Here is a 26,036-nt window from a genome sequence, read left to right as displayed (position 1 = left end):
TATCTTCTGCTCTTTGTTGCTTAATGGATAACTTCGTTCCCTTTAATAGGAATCGACACCTGTCGGTATATATGTCATTGGTGATTTATTACTTAGCTAATATGCTCTTATTTTGTAATGTGACATTCACAAGGGACTTTGTCCTTCAGGTGCATAGAACTCAGAACATAGATATGTAGGCGGACAGCCTGTTTACTTCAGCAAGAAATTATACAAGAAATTTGGGGCAAATGTCACGATGATTAATTTACCTTCGAAACACTATTTTAAACGCGTTACAGTGAACTTTAGCAACACACGTGTTCCCCAAGGTACAATGTGCCACATTTGCGTAATGGTAGTGGTATATTTAAAAATTTCTTCATAAAAAGTAATTTAGGCTTGCATGCATTTTCAGTGAAGGAATAACGCTTGAACCCATTTACAAATGATTAAAGCTGATACAGAAAGACCTTTCGTTATAATTTACGGCTGGGAAGTAAAGGAAGCCTTTCCAAATTCCTTTGCGATTGAAAATAAAGGGATTATAGTTATGTCCAAGTTTAGTCCAGATTTGTTAGATATTTATGAACGAGACGACCTTACCAGTTTTCCTCTTCGTATTAAAGACGAATCGTACAAGTGCAAAGGAGGCAAAAATCGATTGTCTTATTCCTGTGCTGATGTTTTATTCCAGCGAACTGTTGCACTGATAAATATCTAACCCCATTCTCTACTTGTCGAACTTCAAGCTTGAGAAGACAGGAATCTTGGAGTTTCAAAAGTAAGTGAACAACCTGTTGTTGTAAGCAGAAAAACCACAACGAAATTGAAAAACCGTATTATAATGATGAATAAGAAATAAATTCCCTCGAGTATGTTTCAACTTGAACCTTGAAAATTTTTAAAATCAACGATGATCGCATAATGGGATTGAGGTATGTGTGTTTAAAAACCTTATTCTAGAGGTAGATTTTAATTAATGTTTGTCCTTGGTGCAGGCAAAATGAAGCTGTTTTTCTTCCTCTGATCATTAAATCGTTTTGTATGACTCTATGCTTGTAGATATGTCATGTGCCAAAATACTTCTTATCAAATCTGCTTTCATTTCATGGGGGGATGTTTTTGAAGTACAAGTATTCCAGAACGCGGACAAGTGGGCGAACAACCTGTAGCAGAGTGTACGAACTTTCAACTACGTGTCGTCGAGTTAAACCTCAGTCACTCTATGAATTCACTTTCTTGTCACTATTTAGAAGTGACCTGCACAGTGACCAAGATTAAGTAAGTTAGTTAGTATGCATGTGTGGAAGGAAAACTTAAGCCGCTTAAAGAAGTTGATGTTCGTGGTGGGTATGACCGAATTTTTAAGACTCATTCAAACCTCGTCAGTTCGTTTTAATACCTAGAAAAATAAATATGTACCATCAGTAAATGTAATAATAATATTTTGCATTTCGCTTCCTTCGGCAGCGAAAACCCTCGATGGTTTCGACTCAAATAAATCATAATTTTTATCACAGTGCTTTAATCTAATTCATTTTGTTTGCGTTTGTTTTTTCTGTTAAAACTACGACAATAACACACTTAAATATATTTGCATGCACCAGAATTAGCAGCGCTATGATCTTTCTTATAATTATGAGCCTGCCCACCGTAACCGGCCCACCGGCATCGGGGCACCAACAAAAAGCACTGATGGCAATATTTTTACACGCTACTATGTTTGTTTACCGTAACTAAACCCAAAACGGAAAATTTTTCAATCGAAGGGGATTTTGGGCCTATAAATTTCCGCTGTATGTTTAGCGCTTGGTGTGATATTCTAAGTAAAATTGCTAACAAGTTATTCTTGTGTTATAAAGGCGGCTCGTAGCGAGATTCGCTATAATGTTTGGACAGCGCCAGCCCTCAACCGTCACTTTATTCAGGTCACATGGTCACAATAATGCTGTACAAAGTGAAAAGGTAAGTTTGGTTAAAGTCGAGACCATTGCTCAAGATGTTTCAAATTGTTTCCTAGGCGCTTCCTGCAGGTTAGTGATGAAAAACGTCTTTGGTTTCAAATGGTAATAATGAGTCCGAAAAACCGGCGTGGAGGTAAATGCATAAGTTCTTTACACCATACAGACCGGTCAGTATTCAACGTTTTTTTTGTGTGTGTATTGTAACGATTCTTTTTTTCAATGTTTATTTTCAGCCTCGTTCAGTAAAACAAAACATTTGGCTTGCATTCATGAAAATAGTTTATTTTTGGGGGTAGATCGACTTTAGGTTTTGTCGTTTGTCCTAGTTATAGCAAAACTCTTTCATTAGAACTGGCACAGCCAAATATCTCTAAAATTTCTGTCAAAACGTTATACTTCCTGATTTAAAGGTGAATAAACTGGATGAAGAAGTTCGCGAAAGAAATGGAATAGCTTCATTATTTACCCTCATCTAGCACAATGGAAGTTATATCATCACATTAGACTAGGGAAGGAATATTTCAAACCTGTTTTATCACGTTTATTTAATGATGTAAAGGTCGCATAACAGTGTTATTGCTATCTTTTACAAGTAAATAGTTTACTTTTAACATTTTGTCGCCTCACTTGTCCACCTGCCTCTACTCAGCTTTTGGGCAAATCGACTTCCACCGAAAAAACGGGTATCACATTAAATATTTACTATGTTTGATTAACCGGAAGGTTTATTCCTTAAAATCGCCATCGGCGTAGGCAGCGAAAAGTCATTAGATCATCGAGTTTTTACTCCAGTTTAGGTTTTAAGAACCTCTGGGACACAAGATTACAACGAACTGATGAAAAAACCCTCTACAGTGAGTATATCAGACTCGAGAAGACCATCATAATTGCTGAACATGGAAGAAGTTGTCGTTAACTGATTTCGCCATCAGTTATTCGTCTCGGGAAAGAAGTTTTTATTCTAACCTTTTCCTGAAAACCTTCAAAGCTAACAGCAGTGACACAATGTTTTTCAAAGGCTGTAAAATGATAAACAAAGTAGATGTATTTCTGGCCGGCGCCATCGTTGCCATTTTATGTGTTATGCTGTCAGAGGCGGTCGAAACGCCAACAACACTCGAAGGCAAGAAAGAGGATGAGATGGAGAACACACACAAAACAGATAGCCTTAGTATGCTGATACTAATCACGCTCTTGATTATCAATGTGCTTATGATCTGGCTTTTCAAGATCCGTCGATTCGAGATTTTTCACGAAACTGGAGTTGCGATGATTCTAGGAGTTGTAGTCGGTGCCATCATTAAATACTCCGAGAGCCGTGGGGAGAAGAAACCGCTGGCTGTCAAGCTTAAAAATTGCGGGAACATCACCATAGCACCTAAAAACGTCTTTGTCAACATCAATGGCACCGAATACTCCTACACCCTTACGGGCATTCGCTTCCCTCCCCACACCTCCCCGCCGGACGAAGGAAACGAAATCGAATCCAAATCCTCCTTCAATCCGGAGATCTTTTTCTACGTTCTCCTACCGCCTATCATCTTCTATGCAGGGTACAGTTTTCAGAAACGTTACTTCTTTCGTAATTTAGGTGCCATTATGACCTACGCATTTTTTGGTACAACTATTTCCTGTATCGTCACTGGCTCGATGGTATTCGGATTCAACGTCTGGACTGGAGTAACCGAAGATTTTGATTACGCTGAATGCTTGCTCTTCGGTGCGTTGATTTCGGCAACCGATCCAGTCACCGTATTGGCCATCTTTCATGATCTTCATGCTGACTTGGATATGTATGCGCTGGTTTTCGGAGAGAGCGTTCTTAACGACGCTGTTGCGATCGTTCTTTACAGAGCTATAGAAACGTATTTAGCCTACAACCAAAGCGACTTACGAGATTTCGATTTGTTTTCGTTTTTGAAAGCCATAGCAGATTTTGTAGCCATTTTCGTCGGTTCTTTCACTATAGGTTGCGGTATGTCGTTTGTGAATGCATTAGTCACGAAGCTCACCAAGATAGGAAGCTTTCCCATCTTGGAGACGGCCTTATTTTTTCTAATGTCGTATTGTACTTTTCTAGCAGCTGAACTCTCCAATTGGTCCGGTATAGTAGCTGTGCTTTTCTGCGGAATAACGCAACAGCATTACACGTACAAAAACCTCACTGAGGAATCTCGAATGCGTACTACTCAAACTTTCGAGCTTCTCAATTTCTTAGCAGAGACTTTTATCTTTTCATACATTGGTTTGTCAGTGTTTGCTTTTACAAATCATCAGTGGAACGTAGGATTCATCGGCTGGTCATTCATGGCCATACAAGTTGGAAGGGCTCTCAACATCTACCCATTGTCGCTGTTTTTAAACTTTGGGAGGACGCGGAAGATTCCACTTAACGTGCAGCATATGATGTTTTTCTCTGGCTTACGAGGTGCAATTGCCTTTGCGTTAGCGGTCAGGAACACAGTATCAATTCCGCGACAAATGATGCTGACAACTACTCTCATCATTGTCATCGTGTCCGTGATTTTCTTTGGGGGCGTTACTATGCCTGTGCTTTCGTGTTTGAAAATCAAAACAGGTATTGATGAACACGAGGAGGAAAAGAAGGCTCGTAGATTGAGTCTAATTGATGTCAATGATCCCTCGGCAAGCACCCCACAAGAAAGAATTGAGAAAAGACAGTATGAGAAGTCGTGGCTTGTCAGAGTTTGGTCTCGTTTTGACGAGAAGTACCTAACGCCTATCTTTGTCGAAGAAAGTCAAATAGAACCTCCTTCAAGTATGGATTAAACACACAAAAAAAAAAAAACAAAAACTGCAATTGCAATTGTATTCCATCATAACTAACTTTGTGGAATGAATGTATTGAGTGTCACCAGTCAAATGTTCCGCTGGTTGCACGCAAACCGCGGGAGGTTGTTTCAGCAGAAAACGTTGCCATAAAGGATATTAATCCGTTTCATGGACCGAACTGCTTGCGTTGCTTTTTTAATGAGAACGAAATGTTCGCTAGAGTCTAATTGATTGTTCAGTGTAGCACGCAATATGCGAAGGTCTTTCGCTTAGTGTTGACAGCACTAAATTTAAAATTCGCGATTTTATAATTTCAACTTTTTGTTTTGCTTTGAATTGAACGAATTAAAAAAAAAAAGCCAATTTTAATTTTTTCCGACTGCGTCATAAAAAAAAGCCATCAACAAGGCAAGAAAATTGGGAAGGACAATTTTTTTCATATTTTGAAGTTCTTAACGACTGCAATAATTTCTTGACAATTTTTTTTCTTTTTGATAATTTGGTTTCGCTATTGTAGGGTTTAACATTAAAATACTATTGTGGTAATGCTTTGAGTTTCTGAAAATTTTTCTAACCGTTTGAGACTGGAAATAACAGAGATAATATTTAAATGTTGATTACCCTGATTCAAACTTTCCCACGTGCGCAAATTCATGCGGAAAGCTTCGTCGCATAGCGTCTTAAGCTAGTCATATTTGAACTGTTTAACATCAAACCCCTAATAATTGGTGAACCAACTAAGAGAATTTGGCGTCATAAGACCGTTCCACCGGCCACTGAGACTGAATGAATATACCTATATTTATACATTCTGAGTTTACTTTAATCGTAGATTACTCTCTCTATAAATATTTTACAAATATATTTCAGAAACAATAAGAAAATATTACAATTATTCTATATGATACGCTACCAAATTTTCTATGAAAAGATCAATAATCAAACTGGGTATCGGTACATTATTGAAGGTTGAAGGTTCAGGCTATCTCTGCAGAATGTTTTTGACGAGTTGGCCAATTTTCTGGTCTCAACGTCCTCTATAGTGACAACCTACTGTCTCTATTTTTTTTCCTACGGAAACAACCAGTCTTAAAAAGTTTTTCCAGCGTTTTCATAGGAGCGAATGTATCTTCTAATATATTCCCCTAAAATACAAAGTTATCACGAGAATTCAGTTCATGCCCAACATTTTTCTCTGCTTCAGCTTTCTGTTTTCGCCGAAGTTGGATCCACACACGAAGAAAGAGAGCAAGAAAAAACAGAGCGACTAGCGCGAGGCTGATTGAAATGTAAAATAAAGCAGACCTTAGGGGTTCTTGTTGTGTCGTTGTATCGGAAACGTCACTGTCAATCCTACAAATCTCCTTTTGCCTTTTTAACTCTTGCCTTAGAGTCCACAGCGTTTGCTGAATATCTGTGCAGTTTCCTATTTCAGTCTCTTTATGGGGAATGCACCAAAAATTTGTGACTGTTGAACAATGCTCCGTGGAAAAGAATATGTTATCTGGAGCGCTCTTAAATCCAGTGTTTAGGCGGATGATCTTGCTGAGCGTTAGAGAGTGGATTGTGTCGATCTCCTGTCGATAAAGATTTAAAATTATTAATGACTCAGACTCTCTTAACTTCTTTCAAACAAAGGAAGTTGGGTGGTAACAGAAGTAGACTCAAAACAGAAATAAATGACAGAAATACAGCACACAAAAGAGTTCGGAGTAATCAAGAAAATAAGCAGATCGCATTTATTTCACTCAAAATGAGCTTCCATTCTAGTTTCCCGAGAATATTATTATAAGACTAAAAGGGTAGCTGTGTAATTACCTCCTTGGAGAGATAGCTTTCATACCAGAATCTATCTCCATCTCTGATCCTCAAAAAGTTTCGCATCACAATTCTGAAATTTTGAAATGGATCATTTACAAAAATGCTTCCTTACATATTATAAAATGACGCTAAGCCTAAATTTACGATCGTTGATGCAATATTTCCATGATGTTTTTCCCAGTAGTATGCAGAAAGCTCTCCACCGATACAGCAGCGTCTGACTCTGGAATTACAAGGTGTGAGACTCGAATACTTGAATACTCAAAAGTCTAGGCTTCGAGTTTTTTCAAAGAGGCTTAAAAAGCTGTAGGCGAGCACTGTCATGAAACCTATTTCCAGGCGGTCATTATGATGGCGATAGGGAATGAAAGTGTGATAGTTAGTAATACTTAGCAATACCTCTTATCTATCTGCTGCTTTCCCCAAGAATAACAAACTCATTATTTTCGCGCTTAAAAATTTATTTTATAAGTCATTAAAATGGATGCTACATACGTTCTAAATGTCTCTCCCAGTTCACTACCGTCTTCGTGGTCTTCAGCTAAACCCCCTACCCATAAGTCAACAGTGTCCAAATCTTGGTAGATATCTTCCATCTTCTGGGCAATCCTGGAGTTGTTTGTGATGTCGTGGAAGGTTTGAATCTCTATTGAATAATGATTTGTTATTTCATTAACGCAAACAATATTTCACCCACACTCTTTCTCGGTCGGTTGTTAGTGTTTTGTTAGGTAAGATTTTCAGTTCCCGGGCCGAACCGGATTGCAATTCAATAATGATTTGTTCTGCTAAAAGTTTACTCCAACACCAGTAAAGAAAAAAAAAACGTTAAGGAAACTCCACTTATTGGAGAAGAAAATCAAAGCATGCAAATAAGCACTCATTTAAAGTAAATTCAAAGCTCAGCGAGTAACGCATAACTCGGATCGGCGGATTTACATACCTCCCTCTTCAAAGCGTAAACGCTTTCTCTGTGAATGGCACGTTTTTTTCAGCCACAGTCTAACTAGTTGCTCATTGTCGGGAATTACGTCACACATTCAATAAATTCAAAGCAAAAAAAATTTTATTTAAAAAAAATGCCTGTTAAGAAAGGAAAACTACGTCTCCAAAGCAAATACCTTTTAATCCAAGGGCCTTCCTGACAGATTTATAGTCTGGTAAACCATGATCTCGTCCTCGCTGGATGTTCATAGCCGCTAAATCCAAACCAGCCTTATTACCAGATGGAAATAAAACGTTTCGCATGTCATCCACCATCTGTTGTCAAAAGTACAGAAAAGAAATCACAAACCTTTCGTTACGATGGAATTGTGAATATCATAACACAGTTGCATGTTATTAAAGTTACGCGCATCAGTTTAACAATGGTTGCATCGGGTCAAACTAAGAAGAACTCATCCTGATGATGGATGCCTTGTAATTTGGTAAAATCTGCTAGTTTGACCGAGTGGAAAATACAGCCAAACCGGCGATTTCTTTTTTTTGAAATGCGAAAAAGCACAAACTTCGTCATAAGAGGACACAATTTCACTTGATCTGGAATGTGAATAAGTATTAATTGAGTTATTACGGATAACAAAGAGCCAAAAAGTTTCATGACCACGTATATTTGTAATGAATGGTGAACATCAATTTTAAAAAGGGAAAAAAATCAAACCTCTAAATCGATCTCCTGTGCGGCTTGTTTTACCGCTCCCCTGAAAAGAGGGTCAATTCCACCCTCCCTTGATACTCTTTCGGGTGCAAAGTAGGCGTCTCTTAAAGCAAGATGGCCGTTAGGAGAAATCGAACCATCCTCTTCAAGCCTCCACAGGTGAGTGTTAACTTGGCTATGACCAAACCTAGCATGAAAGAAAGGCAGAGTATGGTAAACTTGCGGAGAGAAAATAGACCATGGTAAAGTCCTCTGCGCTGTGATTATCGAATGGTGTCTATCAATTTTCCCTTCAGCTCCGGAAAAAAGTCTTGTTTCGAAATTGAAAAATGCTGATAATGTCAGAGTAAACTACATGTACATTTAGATGTAGTTCAAAATACAAACCTTTCTAATCACCAACATGGGATGACAAACTATTGAGGTGACTAAAAATATGTTTATAAAGGAAATCTTGGTGCTTGCCAATCACATGAGAAAATCAGCTTTGAAACGTTTTGTAATTCATTTTGGCAATTACTAAGAAATTGTGCCTTTCGTATCCATACTGTTCCACTTTAAATTCTCAAAGGTGCTACTCATGTTATAAAATAATAACCAAAAAAATTCAAAAGGAAGCATATTTTCCTTAAGTTAAATCTGTGATCCGTAATTTGAACATTACCTGTAAGCTGCTGTGGCCATTATGTTGCTTATTCCCACGTTTATACTGCTGTTATACTCCTGGTGAGGTGGTATGTGTTTAGTCCCACCCAATAGCGCTGGCAGATATTCACGGAACGTGATGGCCTGAAGTTCAGCCGCTACCATACGACGTGCAGCTTGGAACAACTGTTCATCTGTGGCCTGGGAATAAAGCATTGTCAGCCATATTACTGAGTGATATGATGAATTGGTTTTAGTGCTTTATAGGAAGGAGCCTTTGGTCACTTGCTATTGTTTTTAACTGACCGACTAGCCAGTCAAATTTTGGATTGAGGACTCTTTCTGGACGGTTTTTCACACTTTCGTAAGCCATTCAATTAGAGAGGGGAATCTAAATGTGCAACGGACCAGTCCAACTGACCAGTCCAACTGACCAGTTTAGCCTTTAGCTCTCTTGATGAATAGAGTGACTGGCGATGCAATTGTGCGGAATAGAGAGTATCTATGAGAGTATAAACTGAAACCTATTAGATATCTTCAATATTTTGTCTTTTTTTTAAAAGAATATGAGTTCCTCTTATACCTGATGTTACCATTTGCTTTCATCATAAAAAGGAATCATTGTATCATCAAATTGTTATCGTTTTTATTGGCTTTAGTCTTAACGGTGGGATGACTCATAGTTCTACAGCCACAAAATTCGATTGTTATTGCTTGACAATAAATCATGGGACCTTGTAAACTTTCATCAAATGTTGTGCTTGAAAGTAAGTTACTTATGATGACTCTCCCCCTTGAAAGGCATGCAAATCTATTGATTAGCATTCATTTATGATTCTTTGCCTTGCAGATAAGCTTTACCTGAGGATGTATTTTCTTGTATTCATCGCAGAGCCGGTTATGCTCCCGAACAAAGAGAGTGTGGAATGCGATTAACATTGGCTGGACATTAGCTCGTGAGTCCCCAGCAACCAATAAACTGTTTGGATCACGGCCTAGAGGATTGTCATTTTCCAAAGCCATCGTGTTTTTCTGCTCAGAAACACACAATTTAAGACTAACATTTGAAATATAGTTAAAGCAGCAAGTTCAGTGATATATCATGTAGAGAGTATAACTTAATTTGACGTGAAATATACTTTTTTCCAAATAACTCATAAACAAAACATGGTCATTTCAATTCTCCTTTCTAACTGCTTTATGTTCCCTTTTTGAACGCAAGTGTAATACTGAGACAGAAAACTTTAGCTGATAAGTTTGTCAGCTCTCATCGCTAGTGTACTGGAGTAATGCTGATATCCAAAGAAAATCATAAGAACTTCTGGGAATACTTGTAAGACGTATGCGACGCAAATATAAAATAAATGCGAAACAAATTCCAGGGAAAGCGGATATGAACTGTTATGAAGCAAAAACCAACCCAATGAACGCGTGGATATACCATTCTCTCGCTAGCGCATTTGTACCCGAGTTCACGTTTACACAAAGATAAATGCAAATGTATAATACATTGTCCTGTATAATGCACTGCAGATTTGTGCTTTAGCATAAGAAAAACTGCTGCTAAAAAAACAACCAGCTAAGGGTGCGAAATTGGAAGAGACGGTCACATTGATCACAGAGACCTATTACTCACCGGTATAAGTCCATCTGACCCAAGCTTCAATTTGCCATCCTTGAATTCTCGTAATGCTCTGTTTCTTGATTCTGATGAACCGTAAACGACTGAACCGTCGATATATGAAGTTAGTTTGTTAACTTGCTGTCTCGGAGTGTCTGAGTGACGCCCAGTGCACCTGAAAGTAATAACAATCATAATAATACCAAAATTTTATGATTAAATAATTAAGAACATTAAAAAGTTTCGAGTCGAAATGGGACAGATTATTGACACGATTTATTTTCCTATTGTACTAAACGCTCGCACGAAACATTGGAGCAGCACTATTACTTGCTCTCCGAACTAAGGTGGAATCACGTATCGCAATGATTCTATATGGCTCGGGGGGAGGAAGAGGCCTTTTTCAGGTTGTGGGCTCACGAAAGTATGCCTTTTCTGAACGAGGCGTTTGCAAGGACCAGGCACTTATCTCTTGTTTCCAGAAAAGGATCCTTTCCAAATAGTTAAGATGGTAAGTTTCTAAAGAACCTGTGTTGCTGCGTCGGTGGGAGAGTATAACAGGTGCTCTGACGAAGGGCTAGCGCTCAAAACGTCCGATTTGAAACTCTTTACGGTGGCCAATTTATGTTAAAAACGCAGTTGATAACGCTAAATTACTCTTTCTAAATAGGATGGTTACCAGGGACTTCCACAAAAAAAAAAATTGACCAAGAGATCATTTGCTTGAATAAAAGATACTTTACAGAAATATCACACAACCAACGACGGCACCATTCAATTACTCCTGGCCATTAACCCTTTCCACCCTAACATCAGTATGCATATTCTCCATACTGTTCCCTATACATTCCCTAAGGTGCTGACAAGGAGAATTTGTTTCATAATCCAGAGCTTCTCTAGTTGGTGGCCATTTCCTTTGTTCTCGTTACCTAAATGTGTGATTTGGGGGTGATATTGTAGCGAGAAATTATTGGATGGTTATCACTCCTAGGGGTTAATGGGTTAATGGGAGTTTTGTTAATTAGTGTTGTAAGTTATCAGAATACAAATTAATCAAGGAGACGCTAATTGAAAATTAAGTGCATTATGAAAGCATCAAGGAAATTGAGCTCAGTGAGAAATCCACCGATGTTTAAGTACTAATAAAAAGAAAATAGCAACATGAAATGATATCTTTATTTAAAAAGAAAGATGTAAATCGCACCTGTTATAAGTCGAACGTACAAACGGAAGATAGATATCGCCTTCGTTGGACGGGTCAAAGTGCACATCCCCCTAGGTGAAAGTTGAATCTCAAAGTGGTTAGCACGCAAAAAGCGATCTCTAGATGGTAAAAATGGAACTTTTAAGCCACAGAATGTGTACCAAGGCGACAGTGTTGATGGCAATGACGGTAAAACTTTTCAGACAAACAAAAAAGTAATCGTTTCAAAAAAAGTAAACCACGACTTCAAGAAGCCTGGCAGGAAGGACAACTGTTCCGGACTTATATGATGGCTCGTGGGATCCAAAATACAGAGACGTGAGAACCCTGTACTCTCTCAAGTTACGGTACACTGTCTGAAAGTATACTGTTTCAAATTCATATTTAGTACAGTTCTACCAATATATTCTTACTTATGCAGCCACCTCAATTTAAGGCTTTCCATGTTTGGTTAAACTATATTGAAGCGGTGACGAAGCCAAATTCGATAAAAGCTGTGAGAGTTATGACAAGAGAGGGTTAGAATAAACAGGAATTTGACAAACGCTGGAAAGCGAACACATTCCACCCATCCTAAAGTCCTCTAAAAATACGTTTTTGGCCTCGTGTCCATAAGTTAATTATATCGAAATAAGAAAGTCACTATCACAGTGAAGACCTTTTTGTTTTATTAATTGGCACTGAGGACTCACCTTTGGCACTTTTATAGGAAGCCAAACATCACTCAAAACTCCCTGAAACTCGTAGCGAGGTAGTGGGCTGGAGAAATCCGTGTCGTGCACCAAGAACTACAAAAATAAAATTGCATAGTTAAATCGTTTGTTAATTGACTAAACTTCTATTGAATAAATGGATGGATTTGTTACCTGACCGAAGTGAGAGTGTAGATCATTGAGACGTCTAGCGCTAATCTTAGATTCAATCTGCAAACAAACAATATAAATAAACAAACAATAGTATCAATTGTCATAATTGTATAAAACGGGCCTTTTTTTCATTTCACTCAGTGATTAGGGCAAAAACATAAAATACATTGTTTCAGCGAGATCTAAGGATAAAAAATGTGCAAATCTGTATACGATCTAAGACTTCCTAAATATGAAGCAATTACTTTTCTCAGGGGTTGCTCTCCAAATAGTTTAAGGATGCAATGGAGAAACCATCTGGGGTGTGGTGGAAACTATTTTTCGCCAAAAGACGATTGTTAAACTAGTTCTCATTTAACAAATCAGAACCATAGCACCATGGAAAAGCAAAATCTCTGATTGGCTACCTTGAGGAACTAATAAAGTCCCACTTCATCTTCATAGATAGTAAGTTACCTATCTGTAACTAAACCCTTGACATCCTATCAGCACAAACACGTGGACCCATTCGAAAAGTAGACGTGCCTCACCTGTTTAAAGAGAGCATTGCTGATTGTTCTCGGTGGGGGCCTATGACTACCAAATCCATTCACTTCATCCGTGAATCTACATTTTCCTGCTTTCTTTTCCTCTGGAGAACATGTCCCAGCAGGCAAGGCAATGCCATCAGGATAGATGGCAGGTACCTCGCGTGTCACGTCCTCCATCGCGGCACCCCACCAAACGTGGAATTTATTGTATGAAGTACCATCAAGACGTCTATTAAAGAGAGAAACTTATTATAAGATTAAATGATAACAAAAATATGACTTATTCATTCTGGAGTTTAACAAGTAAACGTCACGTCATATTGAAACGTTCCTGTAAAGAGAAATTACTGGCACTTTGTTTGTGATCATGAATTCTAAAATATAAAATAACATGCTTACAAGTTATCGAGCTAGAAGATTGAGACAGAAAGCCTATCATGCATATTCTTCGAAAAAACAAAAGAGAATAGTTAAATGCTTCGGTAAACTCACGACTTTACAGATTTGAAGGTAGTCAAACTTCCATGGTGAAAGTGAGAAAAGAAAATCATGATCGCAATCGAACCGGTGAATTAGAGAAAAAAATTTATAAAAGCTCACTTAAAGCTGCCCTTGATGAAAAATGTTGAACAAGTCACTGAAGAGAGACCAACAATTATCTGTTTGCGACACAATTTTCAAGAATTAAACTTTGATTTACCTTCCTTTTGTTACGGTCGGCCTGGGTCCAATTTTTCTACCACCATGACACTCACTTTCAGTGTAGTTTCTTTCAAAGGAAAATATCACAAGACACGTGGCATTATCCAACAGCTGTTGATTACCAGCGGTAGGCACCAGACCCACTTTATAAGTGAAGGCCTCGGTGGATATCTCTGCCAGCGGTATTCCTGGTTTCCTTTGGAAATTGACTGTTCTTCCATTTGGGTTGATGGTAACAGTCGCATGAGGAGGCTAAAATAAAAACAGTTCTCAGACATTTTAATCATTTGCATCCTCAAGTAGGATTCACAGAGAAAAAAATTACTTATAGCATTCATTACTTAACCCTTTCACGCCCAGGATCTCATCAGTAACTCTACTTACTCTCTGCCATATAATTCTCATGATGTTAATTTGGAGAATTTGATATTGGATCAACTAAAAATCCCCAAACTGCTATTTTTCTTTATTGTCATCACTTTAAGGGTTAAGTGCTTTTGAGTTTTCCATCTCAATTCAAATCACTTCGCACCGAAAGGATATACAACATTTCAAAATGAGCAAACATTTTTGGGGGAATAATTTTTTCTTTTTTCTTCATTTTTACCCTGTTGTTAATTTCTACTTAAATTGACAAGGCACCAATAGTATATCGAGTGTCACTTTCCCCTAATTTTAACACCGCATCTGGTAGCTGAATACGAACCAAAGAACATCAGTTGAAATGGATTAGATGGGAATTACTGCAAAAAACTGGGTCTGATTCTTGTGTGCATGCAATACGCTTTAGTTACCTGTTTTGTAATCTCCATTACTTTTAATGAGTAGCACTTGTCCAGGGAGGAATATGGAAACACTTTTCCTGAGTCAGCAGATCTATAAACAAAATTTTTAGTTAAAAACAACAATCACATCAACAACATCAACAAGAAACATGGTCACAATTAAAAGGTAGGCTGACATATACTAGTCGAATAGTTAAACCTCCTCAGGGCTCTGTCTTCATATGAAATACATGTAGAATTTGCGAGGTAAAACATACAGAGCACTATTTGAGGTCAAAGAAATACTAGATACACCTGTTTTCGGTTTGTGTGTCGAGGAAGTAGATGCGTTTTTTAATCGAGTGCATTTCTTAGAGCTTCGACCATTTGCCAGAGGTGACCTTATGTTTTAAATTGCGGTCAGTCGAATCTTACATTGTATCCATTACATCTAAAAGAAATAGTTCGGGATGGTTCTTGAAAAAAAAAGCAGTGAAGGGTCTGGTCAAAAGGTTCCGAATGATTATGTGCCGAAAGACATGAAAAACAAAATATTTTTCGAGTGGAGAAATTACCTCTCTGGCTGCAAAACTCGTAATCGTGTATTGGGGGTCACATTGGTGTAGGTTACATCCATTTTTACATACGGCCACCTGACTTTAACTGTTACGTTACCACTGTCCTGGCCCAGTCCAAAGTGAGCTGCATGTGAACTCTGACCCAAATAGTGTGTACTGGAACCAATTTCTTGCGTCTAAAATTGCATGGAGGGTGGATAAGACATCTATTTTTCAGTTGCCATCGATGGCTACCTGATATACGATTCAATTCTCTAATAGTTATTCCTCGATTACGTCGGGCGATCATTGTTCGAGTTTGTGCACGTATCAAGTAAATCAGTGATTGCCAGCTAAGGAATACCATTTTAAAAAACGTAGAGATAACAGTATGAGGAATATGCGTACTGATTTTAGGTAATAGCGGAGCTCGCAGAGCGTAGCCCTATAATTATATAAAATAGTAGTAACCCATCAAGCCGAAAAAATTTGGATGCACGACCATACGACCGACCGTACAAGGTGCTACTTTTAGCATGCGCGGCCAACTGTACCATGGGCACTATCTTATAATCAGTCCTCTACACGGACACGGAGAAGTTGCGCATGAAAATCCATTGATATTACCACGTACTTTATCCATAGTAGGTGTTTTAGTTTTGTTGAAGAGACGTGCGGGAAAAAAAAAAAAGCGAGCTCCGCTTTTAGGCTTACCTAAATCTATATATTAGGTTAAACAAGCAGCTACGCTAGAGATCCTACTGAAGGGACGTACGTACAAAACACTTATGTTACATGTCTGAATAGACATTTTACCTGAGTGTGGCCGTTTTCCATGATAACTTTTACTTGGGCTCCGAGACTGTCACACAACTTATCATAATGCATAAGGCAGCTGCAATGATAGTGTTACAAACAAAATAGACTTCTAACCTCCACCAAGAAAGAGATGGAGGAAAATTGGAAATTATTTTATGTGTTAAGATTTGCTATTAAGTGTAGTGCAAGCATTTCATTTCAGCTTCTATGATTTAATATCACATTTTATGGTTGGGGCTTGATTCCTTCACAATTACTGAAGCGTCTACAGATATGAACTCACTAAGTAATTTCGGCATCGCTGTTGTGGCATAGTAAAAAAAGGGAAATCTATATTTCTACTCTCGTGGAAAATAATAAAATTACCGATGCATGACGCGTATTCTTATCCAATTGTTTGACTCCTTTTGTTGATTTTGGTAGAAAAATGGTTCTCCAACATTATTGCACACTACGATGTCCTCGTCGCCGTCATCTTAAAAGCAGAAAAAAAAAATAAGATGTACCAAGTTCAGCATAAAAGTATCCATTGCAGTTCTCAATCACCCGATTCGTCCACAAAATATGAAAGGATCCGCAAAAGGAAAGGTTACTTATTCATGACAAATAAAAAACAACAACTGTATCTCCAGATTAACTGACATAATACGAAAGCCCTAATTGATCAAAAACCTATTTTTTATAGCAAGAAAAATTTTTTTAAAAAGGCATCTATTCGTTTTCTTTCAAAGTACTGCGTGGGTTATAACCCGGTAAACCGATAGAAAGTGCGATCTGTGGCAGAAATAACATACACTCAGCTGGTAAACTATTTTTTTTCTAAGAGACTAAGACAATCTAAGCTTTCCTTTCACGAAAAAAAGATTGCTTCCTTAATACGTTATTCGCGCGTAGTATTAGGTAAAGTTCTTTCATTACTCCTAAGCCCACAATATCATTTCTCTCTGTCTGCCGTACAATTCCGCGTACGTTAACCTCTGCGATATTTGCTGTAGAATTAACCAGTGTTAATCACTTGGGGATCTCCTTATTTTTCTCTCAATCTTTCTTCTTGACAATTTATTCGTATGATAGAGTAGATTTACTTATTGGTTGGTCACCCCTAGAAATGAGAGGCTTAGGAATGAATTGTCTCACCATCAAAGTCCCACTTTAGCAGACCACGCCCCTGAGCAGTGCCATTCAGACCGTACAAAGCAGAAACCTGTAAAAGACAAAAGAATGAACTTAAGAAAATACTTAGACGAAAAAGCAAGAGTAACCCTTTCCAGGACTAAGTGATAATTTCAATTTAGGTGATCACAGGATAATGTTTCGTTTACCTCTCGAGTTGCTCCACAATTCTTTTACGAAAAATAGAAAATAAACCTTCCAACACTTAATGTAGTACAATAGAATTTTAAGTCGTCGTAGCATAATGTTTTGTTTACCTCTTGAGTTGTTCCATTGTAACCAGCCCCGAGGTTTCGCCACAGATGTATGGTATTGCCGCGAAAATGATCGTCCGTGGTTGTTGTGGGAAAATCGATGCCTAAGATAGAATGTGTTTTATGTGTCAGAAGAGATTTCACAAGACAGCTTAAAGTAAGTTAAGGCTAAACGTAATTACCGCTTGTCATAATGATGTCCAGAAAACCATTATTATCAACGTCGATGAACGCCGCGCCCCATCCCCAGCCGCCATTTGTTACACCGGCCTGCATAAAAAGACCAAAAAATATATTACTTCTTCCATAATGGGGGTAAATACGACACTTTTCAAGGCTGAAGCAAGTCTTGAAAAATACAAATAATTGTAAAAATGGGAAATCCGTCAGATCACTTATCAAAGAGACAATTATAACACAAAGCTTTCTACTAATCGGCTACGCTTTATTAGCATAAATCTATCGAAGTCCCATCGCACATGCTGCAATCTGATTGGTTACCCTACCCTCGGTCAAGAAAAGTTAACAGTCCCCTCCGTGTCGCCTCCCCTCCCAGCGCATTTCGTAATTTTACTTTTCCTTTACGATTCAATGACAGATAACTGCCACCATTTCATGTGACACTTTTGGATTGAAAAAGAAAAGGATTGCCGAGACTAGAATTTGAACTGGACTTTTCCATATCTTAAGTCTTTCAATCTTAACATCACACAACAACCATGGCAATGTAAGCGAAATTCGAGTACCTGCATTGTGGCATCTTCAAACCGCCTGCCTCCCAGGTTACGAAACAACACATTCCCAGAGTTATCAAACTTACATCCTGATACGGAACATTCAGTTCTGTTGTGCCAGATAGCACTAGAAAACCAGTCAAGATTTCCATCGTTGTCCCAGTCTCCGATTGCATGGCCCATGGCGTCCTGAGATGAGAAACAAATGTTATCAAAGAACCCTTATGCCAGAATAGGATATAGCAAAATTGATAAACTTTTTAAGCTGCAGAACAAAACAATATTGGTTTGACACCTAAAAACAAACAAGTGACTGTGTACAAATGCAACTCCTAATTTGGCCTAGATACTACATGCATTCAAACGAATTGGAATATTCAGCGATGACATAGCGTCTATTCACAGCTTCATGTATGCCTATCTTACAAGCTCTTCATCTTGAAGAATAGATCGACACACGCCGAAGACCGAAAACATCAGAAAGAATGCAAAAGATAAGTATGTCTCAACAAATTATCTATCAGAAAACTTATTAAAGATGAGTGATTGAGACGTCCTCCACAAGGAACTAAACAAAGGATGGATAATTTCGTTTACATCCTGTACGAGACCCACCTGTTTTGCAGTAAGTCCACAAGGCTGCGTGCATTCGTTAAAGGTGTTAATCTGCGTGTTCCAAAACATCTTGCTATCGCCATAATCAGCGGTAACAAGGAGCTCTTGCCATCCGTCACTGTCAAAGTCCTACGGTGTAAATCAAGTTTAATTAGTTTTGCAGGATTAAGAAAGCCTCGCATCAGAATCTTTGGGTTACTGCACTTGTAATCTAGGGGGGTCCTGCTTCCCACCGGATGTGTTATCGGTCGCACCAAGTACGACTTCTTCACTTGCTGCTTTTAACAAGGGCATATGTGGTCTTCATCCGACCATTTGGGATTTTTAACCGACATCTTTTCATTTGGGTTATCTGTTTATATTCAGTCTAATGGGAGTGGCTTATAAAAGTAACTAAGATCATCGATTTGGGTAACTTTTGTTAAAGGATTGTGTCTGCAAAATTTTTTTTCTTTAGTTTATTGACGATTAATGGATTGCTAAAACGAAAAACTTTACTTTCTTTCCAGACTAAAAAAAGAACAGGTGAAGTGAGCCCTTAAATACCCTTGCTTTTTATAATTCAGAAACTTCCAAATTTGGATGTCAAGCTTAAGACGAATCTACCCTGATTGGCTGATTGGGTCGTAGAATACTTCAGAGCACATTCCTCCCTTCCCCCCCCCACCTCGCTCCCTTTTTGGCGGCGTCATAAATACTGCGAATCCCCCTATACCAAGTATAGAGAACTATACGAAGAAAATTGTAATGAAATTCAAGCTTACTGTGAATGAAGACCCAAAGGTGTAAGTGCCTCGATTGAGAGAGGAGCCGTGGTAATAATTGTCCATATCAACCCCACTACTAAAAGTTACATCTTCGAAGTACCTGAAAAAAATCCAACCAACAGAGAGTTAATGAATGCAATGCTGTATAAACGTGCGATCCTCGTGCAGCCCTGCGCAAAACGATCTTAAAGGGTTATTTTATCACAATAGAAATACAGTTGGAACTATCACACTTTCCGGAAGCACATAATGGAAGATCAAACTAGGATAAATATTCTTTTCACTTACCCACTAGCAAGATAGCCCTTGTTCCTTAAAAGCCGAGAAGTTGAAGGCTGAAATAGAATTTAAATAAAAACTGCATAACTTGATTTAAAGTTACAGTTTTCACCAAATGTGTACCTTTTTTCATCATGAACTACGCCTTGCTCCCAACATCTGTAGCGTTAGAGCTCAGTTTTGGCGGCACCAAACTGGTGAAGGTTTACTTTTGAGGGATTTCAAGCCCTTTATCAAGAGGACATATATTGTTTATGATCGGTCCAAAGCATTCGTGCAACCCCTAAATCAATCATAAACGTCGGGTGTTCCTATTATGTCGGTAAAAAGTCAACACACTTTGACACTGTATGATTTGCCCACAGTGAAAAACTTATCAAACTATACCTTTCCCAAAGTGTGTGGAAGCCATTCCGTTACATAAATATCTACAAATCCGTCATTATCAAAATCACCGACGTTTGGTGTCATTCCAGATAGTTTCCTCTTGTCGCTCGTTTGCATAGAACAGTTTCTCTTTATGGCCTCCTCTATAAACCAGTCGTCGTAATTAATGTACAAGTAATGCCTAGTGTCACCCACTGTTGTCACATAAAGGTCCATGTCTCCATCTTGGTCAAAATCAGCCCAAACGGCTCCATTAGCGCGAGAGCTGGGTCCAATATTTGTCTCTTTGCTAACATCGGTGAAAGTTCCGTCACCTAGAGAGAAAAGGCTGACACTCAAGTGAACGGTAAGCTTGAAAAACCAAAAAAGCAATTTGGCCACTCAGGAGTTCAATTCAAGGACGTCTATTAATTACTAATTGGCCTTTAAAAAACCCGGGTAGATACAAAAACTGCGTGAGAGCCTGGCAAGGGGATTTGTGTTCATCGTGATTAATGAAAACACATCCTGCCATCCTACTAATACAACTTGGTATAAACTCAGACTTAAGCTTCGAGATAATTGTGTCTCGAGCTCTCATGTACTCTGTTCCATTGCAGCGTTCATGGAGAGACGAATTTTTTGCGTAGATAATATGGAATGATAATTTGCAATAGTATAACCCGATGAAACGAAATAAAGATGTATCTCAGCCAGAAGAAGGAAAAAACTTCGGGTAGCTTCATGCTATAGAGGTCAGGACGAGCTCGGGTAGCCATGTGAGTTTGTGTTACACGCAGGCTATTTCTTAGGTAATTATGGATCTATGACTTACCATTGTTTTTGTACAAGACACTTCTTCCCTCAAAAACGGAGAAATAAATGTCTTCTAGTCCGTCTCCATTGTAATCACCAACTGCTGCTCCTCCAGTCACGTGCTCAGGAGTGCAAAACTCCCCTGGTATACGTGCGGACTGGGAAGAGTTTTCAAATGGTACAATCACGTCGAATACACAGTGGGGCCTGACCGCCATACTGGAGCGATGAACGTGGCGAAATCCCGCTTTCTGAGTGAGCCAAAAATGAAATAATATTGATGGAAAAACTGACTCTAATTAGGATTGTCAAAAAGAGATTTCGTATCCCGCAAGGAATTATAATTTAATTATCTATACATTATTTATGATATATTTTTGTCCAGTTATGCTATGTTATTATAGTGCGTGATGTTTTCTTAAAGAGGTGAGACGGGAAAATCCACGCACACGTATGAAATATCAGTCGTGTAAGTCATGGGGGGGGGGGTGTTCTACATTAAGCTCATGTTTCATGTTTCATGCTAAGTTTCCCATGACCATTTGGGTTATGTTGTTTGGGTTCTATCTATCATGATGAGATTCCTGATTTTGACGTTTTTTATTAAATTTCTATGGTTAATCAGGTTAATTAAAAAGGTGCTTGGGTTAATGGTCTGACAAGAAGTGTATAATCTCCCAAGGTCAGTTTCCTGTATGCCCACTCGAGCCTACCAATGGTTAATACGTGGATTATAGGGGTCCGTTTCAGTAGATTAGAGTTAAACAATCAGAAAAGTGCGACTAAGTCAGAGTCATTCAGGGTAAGACAGCTGAGGTAAAATGTTTTTAGAGAACAAAGATTAAGGAAGACTGAGAAGGACAGGTCTAGACTCGCCGGCTTTTTCCGCTTAGTGCGGCACACGTTGCAGCGAGTTTTTTTCCCCCTTAACTCGCTGTGACACATGTACTAATAGCACTTTCGATATATCATTCTCTGCCCTGTCACATCCTCCCTTATGTTCAGTCTCATCTTATTTCTCTGCTGGGGCGAAAATGCCTAAGGACTAAATATTAGTTTGGTGGCATAACAAACACATGAATGAAAGTGATCCTCGCAGTAATGTGCACTACTTAGGCAGTAGTGAAAATAAGGCCTGAAAAAAATTCAGGCCTGAACGGGATTTCAACCCATGACCTCTGCGATACCGGTGCAGCGCTCTACCAACTGAGCTAACAAGCCAACTGGGAGCTGGTCATGAAGTTGGTTCTAAATAACCAGAATATGACTTTCATATATTCTTAACCATAACAAACACAGCTGCATAATTAATCACTTAAAAAGCAAACGGTCGGCAGCCTTAATAACCAAATAGATATTTTAGGCGTCACATTTGAATAACCCTAACCTTTCCTCACCATAAATCGATATACTGTTACATTCTTTATTATTTTATTTATCTTTTATCTCTATGTATTTTTAATCTGTGTTGGAATCGGTATGCTTTGTGTAGTGATTTGAGCTAAGTCAATTGTTAAAAGTTAGTTTTCATTTACCATAATAGGTTTCGAAACTTGGCAGTTAAGTTTTTAGTCTTGCTGAGGTGCAGGTATTGCGGAAGTTACTCAAAAATAGAAATAAAAAATAAGCATGTCCATTCTTGACATTTATCATCGATGACTCCGAGGACAGACGCCGAATATCGAACATCTCGTTTAACAATTTCTGTTTAATTATTCATTTCTGATTGATAGTATATGTTTTGGGCTACCAAACTTGGTAATGTCAACTACAAGCAAACCTGAAAAGATTCCACTGGACCCGAGATCCAATACGAAAACCGCAGACAAAAGCATTTGTAAATTCACGAAGTCCAAATTTATATTTTCTCCTTAAAGAGAAAATGTATACTGAATGTTGTCGACAAAAGTTTAATGATTGAAAATCTATTGCACAATCTCAAGGGGGATGTTTCCGATTGCTATTGATTGATGCCTCTTAATCTTAGATTGTCATAGTGTTCAGGGAATGTTTAATTTTTTTAGCACAAGTAATAATTTTGCTTAATAAGAAATCATCCTCGTTTGTTACGTCATAAACAATAACATTTCGAGTTCTCCAGTATAAGTCAGCGTGTATGGTTACTGAGTAAATTTCCTGCTTCGATGGGTAGCCTACAGTCGAAGTAAGCTAGAATTGCGCAGGTTGTCAAGGAAAGTAAAACAAGGAAGCGGGGGGTTCTTAAGGGAACACAGGGAAGACTTGTTATTTCAATATAAAGCGAACTGAAGTTGCTAAGAAAGCCACAAACTGGCTAAACATTACCTCGTGTATTTCTTCAAACTTTGAATTTTTCTCCCCCTGGTCTTCATACTTGATCTGTCCCGTCAATTTTTCTTCAATGCAACTCTCTAAAGGTATCCTTAAAGCCAGGTCATTCGATAGAACTTCTAGTCTGTGTAAGTTCGTTTGAATCTTCCATTGGACACCTTTGCTATTAAATCGATGTTCTTCCACATTCCCATCGTTCTGAACTTCGTATATGTCGTCGTTTGCGTAGAGCAACGGAGTCGGAGACGACCAGACGTAGTTGAGTAATAAACATACAACGATAGGATGGAAGCGAAAGCTTGCATGAGATGCCTTCATTCTGAATGACGTCTTGGAAAGTCTAGTAAAACCACGATGAACTCGGCTGCTTAATCCACAGTTATATCAACAAGCGGCTGAGACGTCACGAACGCATTTAGGCGCCTATCGAGATTTCTTCCCTCAATCAATCCTTGTGTTGCATGCGACTCACCGACTTGTTATTGCGACTAAATAAATCAGCGAAGTGTTAACTTAATTTCTGGTCCATTTTTACATGTCCCTGTCACAATACTTGGTCCTTGCACAATATCAAAACCACAACACTGAGCTTGCGTTACGTCAGCCTTGCGTAAAAGTGAAACTGTTGACTGTTGTTAATAAGTTAAAGAATGTTTATGACGCAGCTAGTCGACAGGAGGTTTCCATGATTCACTTTCACTTTCCAATCAATCGAACAGCATCTCATTAGGAATATAGTTGGACAATTTTAGCCTTCTGAGTTACTTCCTACCCGCCATAAGAGAGAATTCGTGTTTTAAACAGTTTGTGTTGCTTCAAAGAAAAGAAAAAAATCCTAGTACAGTGTATATCTGAATGTTCATTCAACCATAAATATGCAAATTTCTTGCTCTTCAAGACCCTGGTATGATAAAGCACTCAAGGAAGAGTGAATATGTATGAGTGGTGCTTCCGTTTCTCCGCAGCCTCGTTTACAGCCGTTGTTTGGCTTTGTCACGCAATAGGAGAGAAAGTGCTGCCTGACAACACCAATCGATCGCTTTGATGGTGACTAATTTCTACTTCACAGAATAATACGGTTTGGGTCACAATAGATACAATTTACACAAAACAAAGTTAATTATCATGATAATAATAATTATAATATTTAATATATATATTGCGCATTTTCTATAAAAAAAATTCAATGCGCATTACAAACAACACAACATTTTAATAATAAGTGAGAGAAAGTGTGATGTGCAAATTGCGGGAGCCTTTTTCTGTTTTCCTTATCACTTCTATTACTATCATCGTTGATTTTATTATCTTGGTCATCATTATTATTATTAACTTAATCAATTCCCTTGTTTCTCACAAATTTACCCTCCGATACATCATTTAATTCCCTATACATCCCTGTTATCTGCCGTTTTGGACTGTTTTGGGCTGTTTTACTCACAAACAAAATCACAAAGATCTGAAGAGTCCTTAGTGTATCTCCTGAAACCTAAGAATTTGCTCATGCTTAGCGTGCGTATATCGAGTTATGGATGCACGCTGGAAGTTTGGAGAGCACGAAAAATGCGTAAGAGTAGCTCGAGGCGCAGTCGAGAGCAAGAGATGCAAGTGCATCCATAACTCGATATACGCACAGCTAAAAGCATGAGCAAATTCTTTTATAACAGAGCGACAACAAGGATCTGCGCGAAGAAGCCTTTTATCGCGATAGAGAGCAAAATTCCTACAACGCACAAGGAAAAAAAAGTAAACGTCCCTATTGGCTGATCAAAAACACGCCGCATTTTATACCTTGGTTTGAGCGAGGCCATTTAAGCCAGTTAAGCGATAACAGTGAATGAAAAGCACAAAATCTACGGGGAAAATGGAGAAAATCAAAGCCAAATGAACTCAAGTGACACTAAAAAATGTTTTAAAAGTCAAAGACCCGAAGTTATCAAGGGTTTTGATTGTTCAAAATAATGTTTACGCTACCGTGCACGGAACAATTGGAGAAGACAGACTGCAGGAAACTTGCAGTTTTCTCCTAGGCAACCACCACACTGTTATTTTGACGAACAGTTATGGCTGCAGCAGAAGAGTTGCGAACATTGCATTGCTCACGTCATCTTATTTACGCACGGGCGTGCGTAAATAAAGATTTTGTTCGTAGCGGCTCAATAGGACTTATATGGGGCAAGCACGCGCGCTATGTTATAATTTGAGTTTTGTCTACGACGACCTGCGTATCTATACTACCTCGTCAAGTGCTCTCCTCTGTAGCTCTCGCAGAATGGATTACAAGTCAAGTCATTCGCTAGCATTTCTAACCTCTCAGACTCATTTTGCGAATCCACTGAGTTCCATTCCGCCCAACGAGAGTTGCATTTACATATTGCAAGTACCATCTCAGCTATCATACTGGTCAGGTTTTTCCAACTCCGGTGCATCGCATTTTTAAAACAGACGTTATCGTACCAAATGTCCTCGGCTTTAAATTTATGTTTACTTGAATCTCTTAAGAGAAAACTGGAGTTAAATTCACTCAAATGAGATGGAATCTATGGCACAAATGAATTTATTTTGCTGTGGCCGCCATATAGGTGAATTTGAGAGACACTAGCTTATAAAGCATATACGATATAAAACACATTTTCCTTAGAAGCATAATAGATGATTAACAAATGAATCCTATTTGTCCTGAGCTACAAGGCGATCCTTAACCAAGATGTCTGGAGAAGTCACTAAAAATACCCTGTCAACTATCATACAGCGATGAGGTTTTTCAATAGAACTATCTGTAGAAACGATGATCGAA

General features: G+C 38.5%; 1 protein-coding gene and 1 pseudogene across 1 annotated transcript; one reads left to right on the top strand and one right to left on the bottom strand.

Annotated features, from left to right (window-relative positions):
• Positions 1-2,654: 2,654 nt before the first annotated feature.
• Positions 2,655-5,300, top strand: LOC131781839 (sodium/hydrogen exchanger 9 pseudogene; annotated as a pseudogene).
• Positions 5,301-5,410: 110 nt separating this feature from the next.
• On the bottom strand, positions 5,411-23,977 carry LOC131781801 (uncharacterized). The gene is made up of 27 exons (XM_059098521.2): positions 23,234-23,977; positions 20,949-21,180; positions 20,135-20,448; positions 19,757-19,803; positions 19,466-19,568; positions 18,702-18,830; positions 18,099-18,275; positions 17,535-17,622; positions 17,356-17,456; positions 17,063-17,129; positions 16,292-16,400; positions 15,923-16,001; positions 15,125-15,303; positions 14,580-14,661; positions 13,784-14,037; positions 13,084-13,312; positions 12,554-12,610; positions 12,380-12,475; positions 11,688-11,758; positions 10,499-10,658; positions 9,724-9,894; positions 8,882-9,063; positions 8,221-8,404; positions 7,682-7,820; positions 7,056-7,206; positions 6,558-6,630; positions 5,411-6,316 (listed from the first exon to the last, which is right to left on the bottom strand). Exons 1-27 carry the CDS (start codon positions 23,555-23,557, stop codon positions 5,885-5,887), a joined length of 4,230 nt encoding a protein of 1,409 aa, XP_058954504.2. The 5' UTR covers positions 23,558-23,977; the 3' UTR covers positions 5,411-5,884.
• Between the last annotated feature and the right edge of the window lie 2,059 nt (positions 23,978-26,036).

This window comes from Pocillopora verrucosa, chromosome 7, assembly GCF_036669915.1.
Source record: "Pocillopora verrucosa isolate sample1 chromosome 7, ASM3666991v2, whole genome shotgun sequence".
Lineage (NCBI taxonomy): Eukaryota > Metazoa > Cnidaria > Anthozoa > Scleractinia > Pocilloporidae > Pocillopora > Pocillopora verrucosa.
The sequence above is the reverse complement of the archived record's forward strand: the minus strand, read 5'-3'. Positions and strand labels throughout refer to the sequence as shown.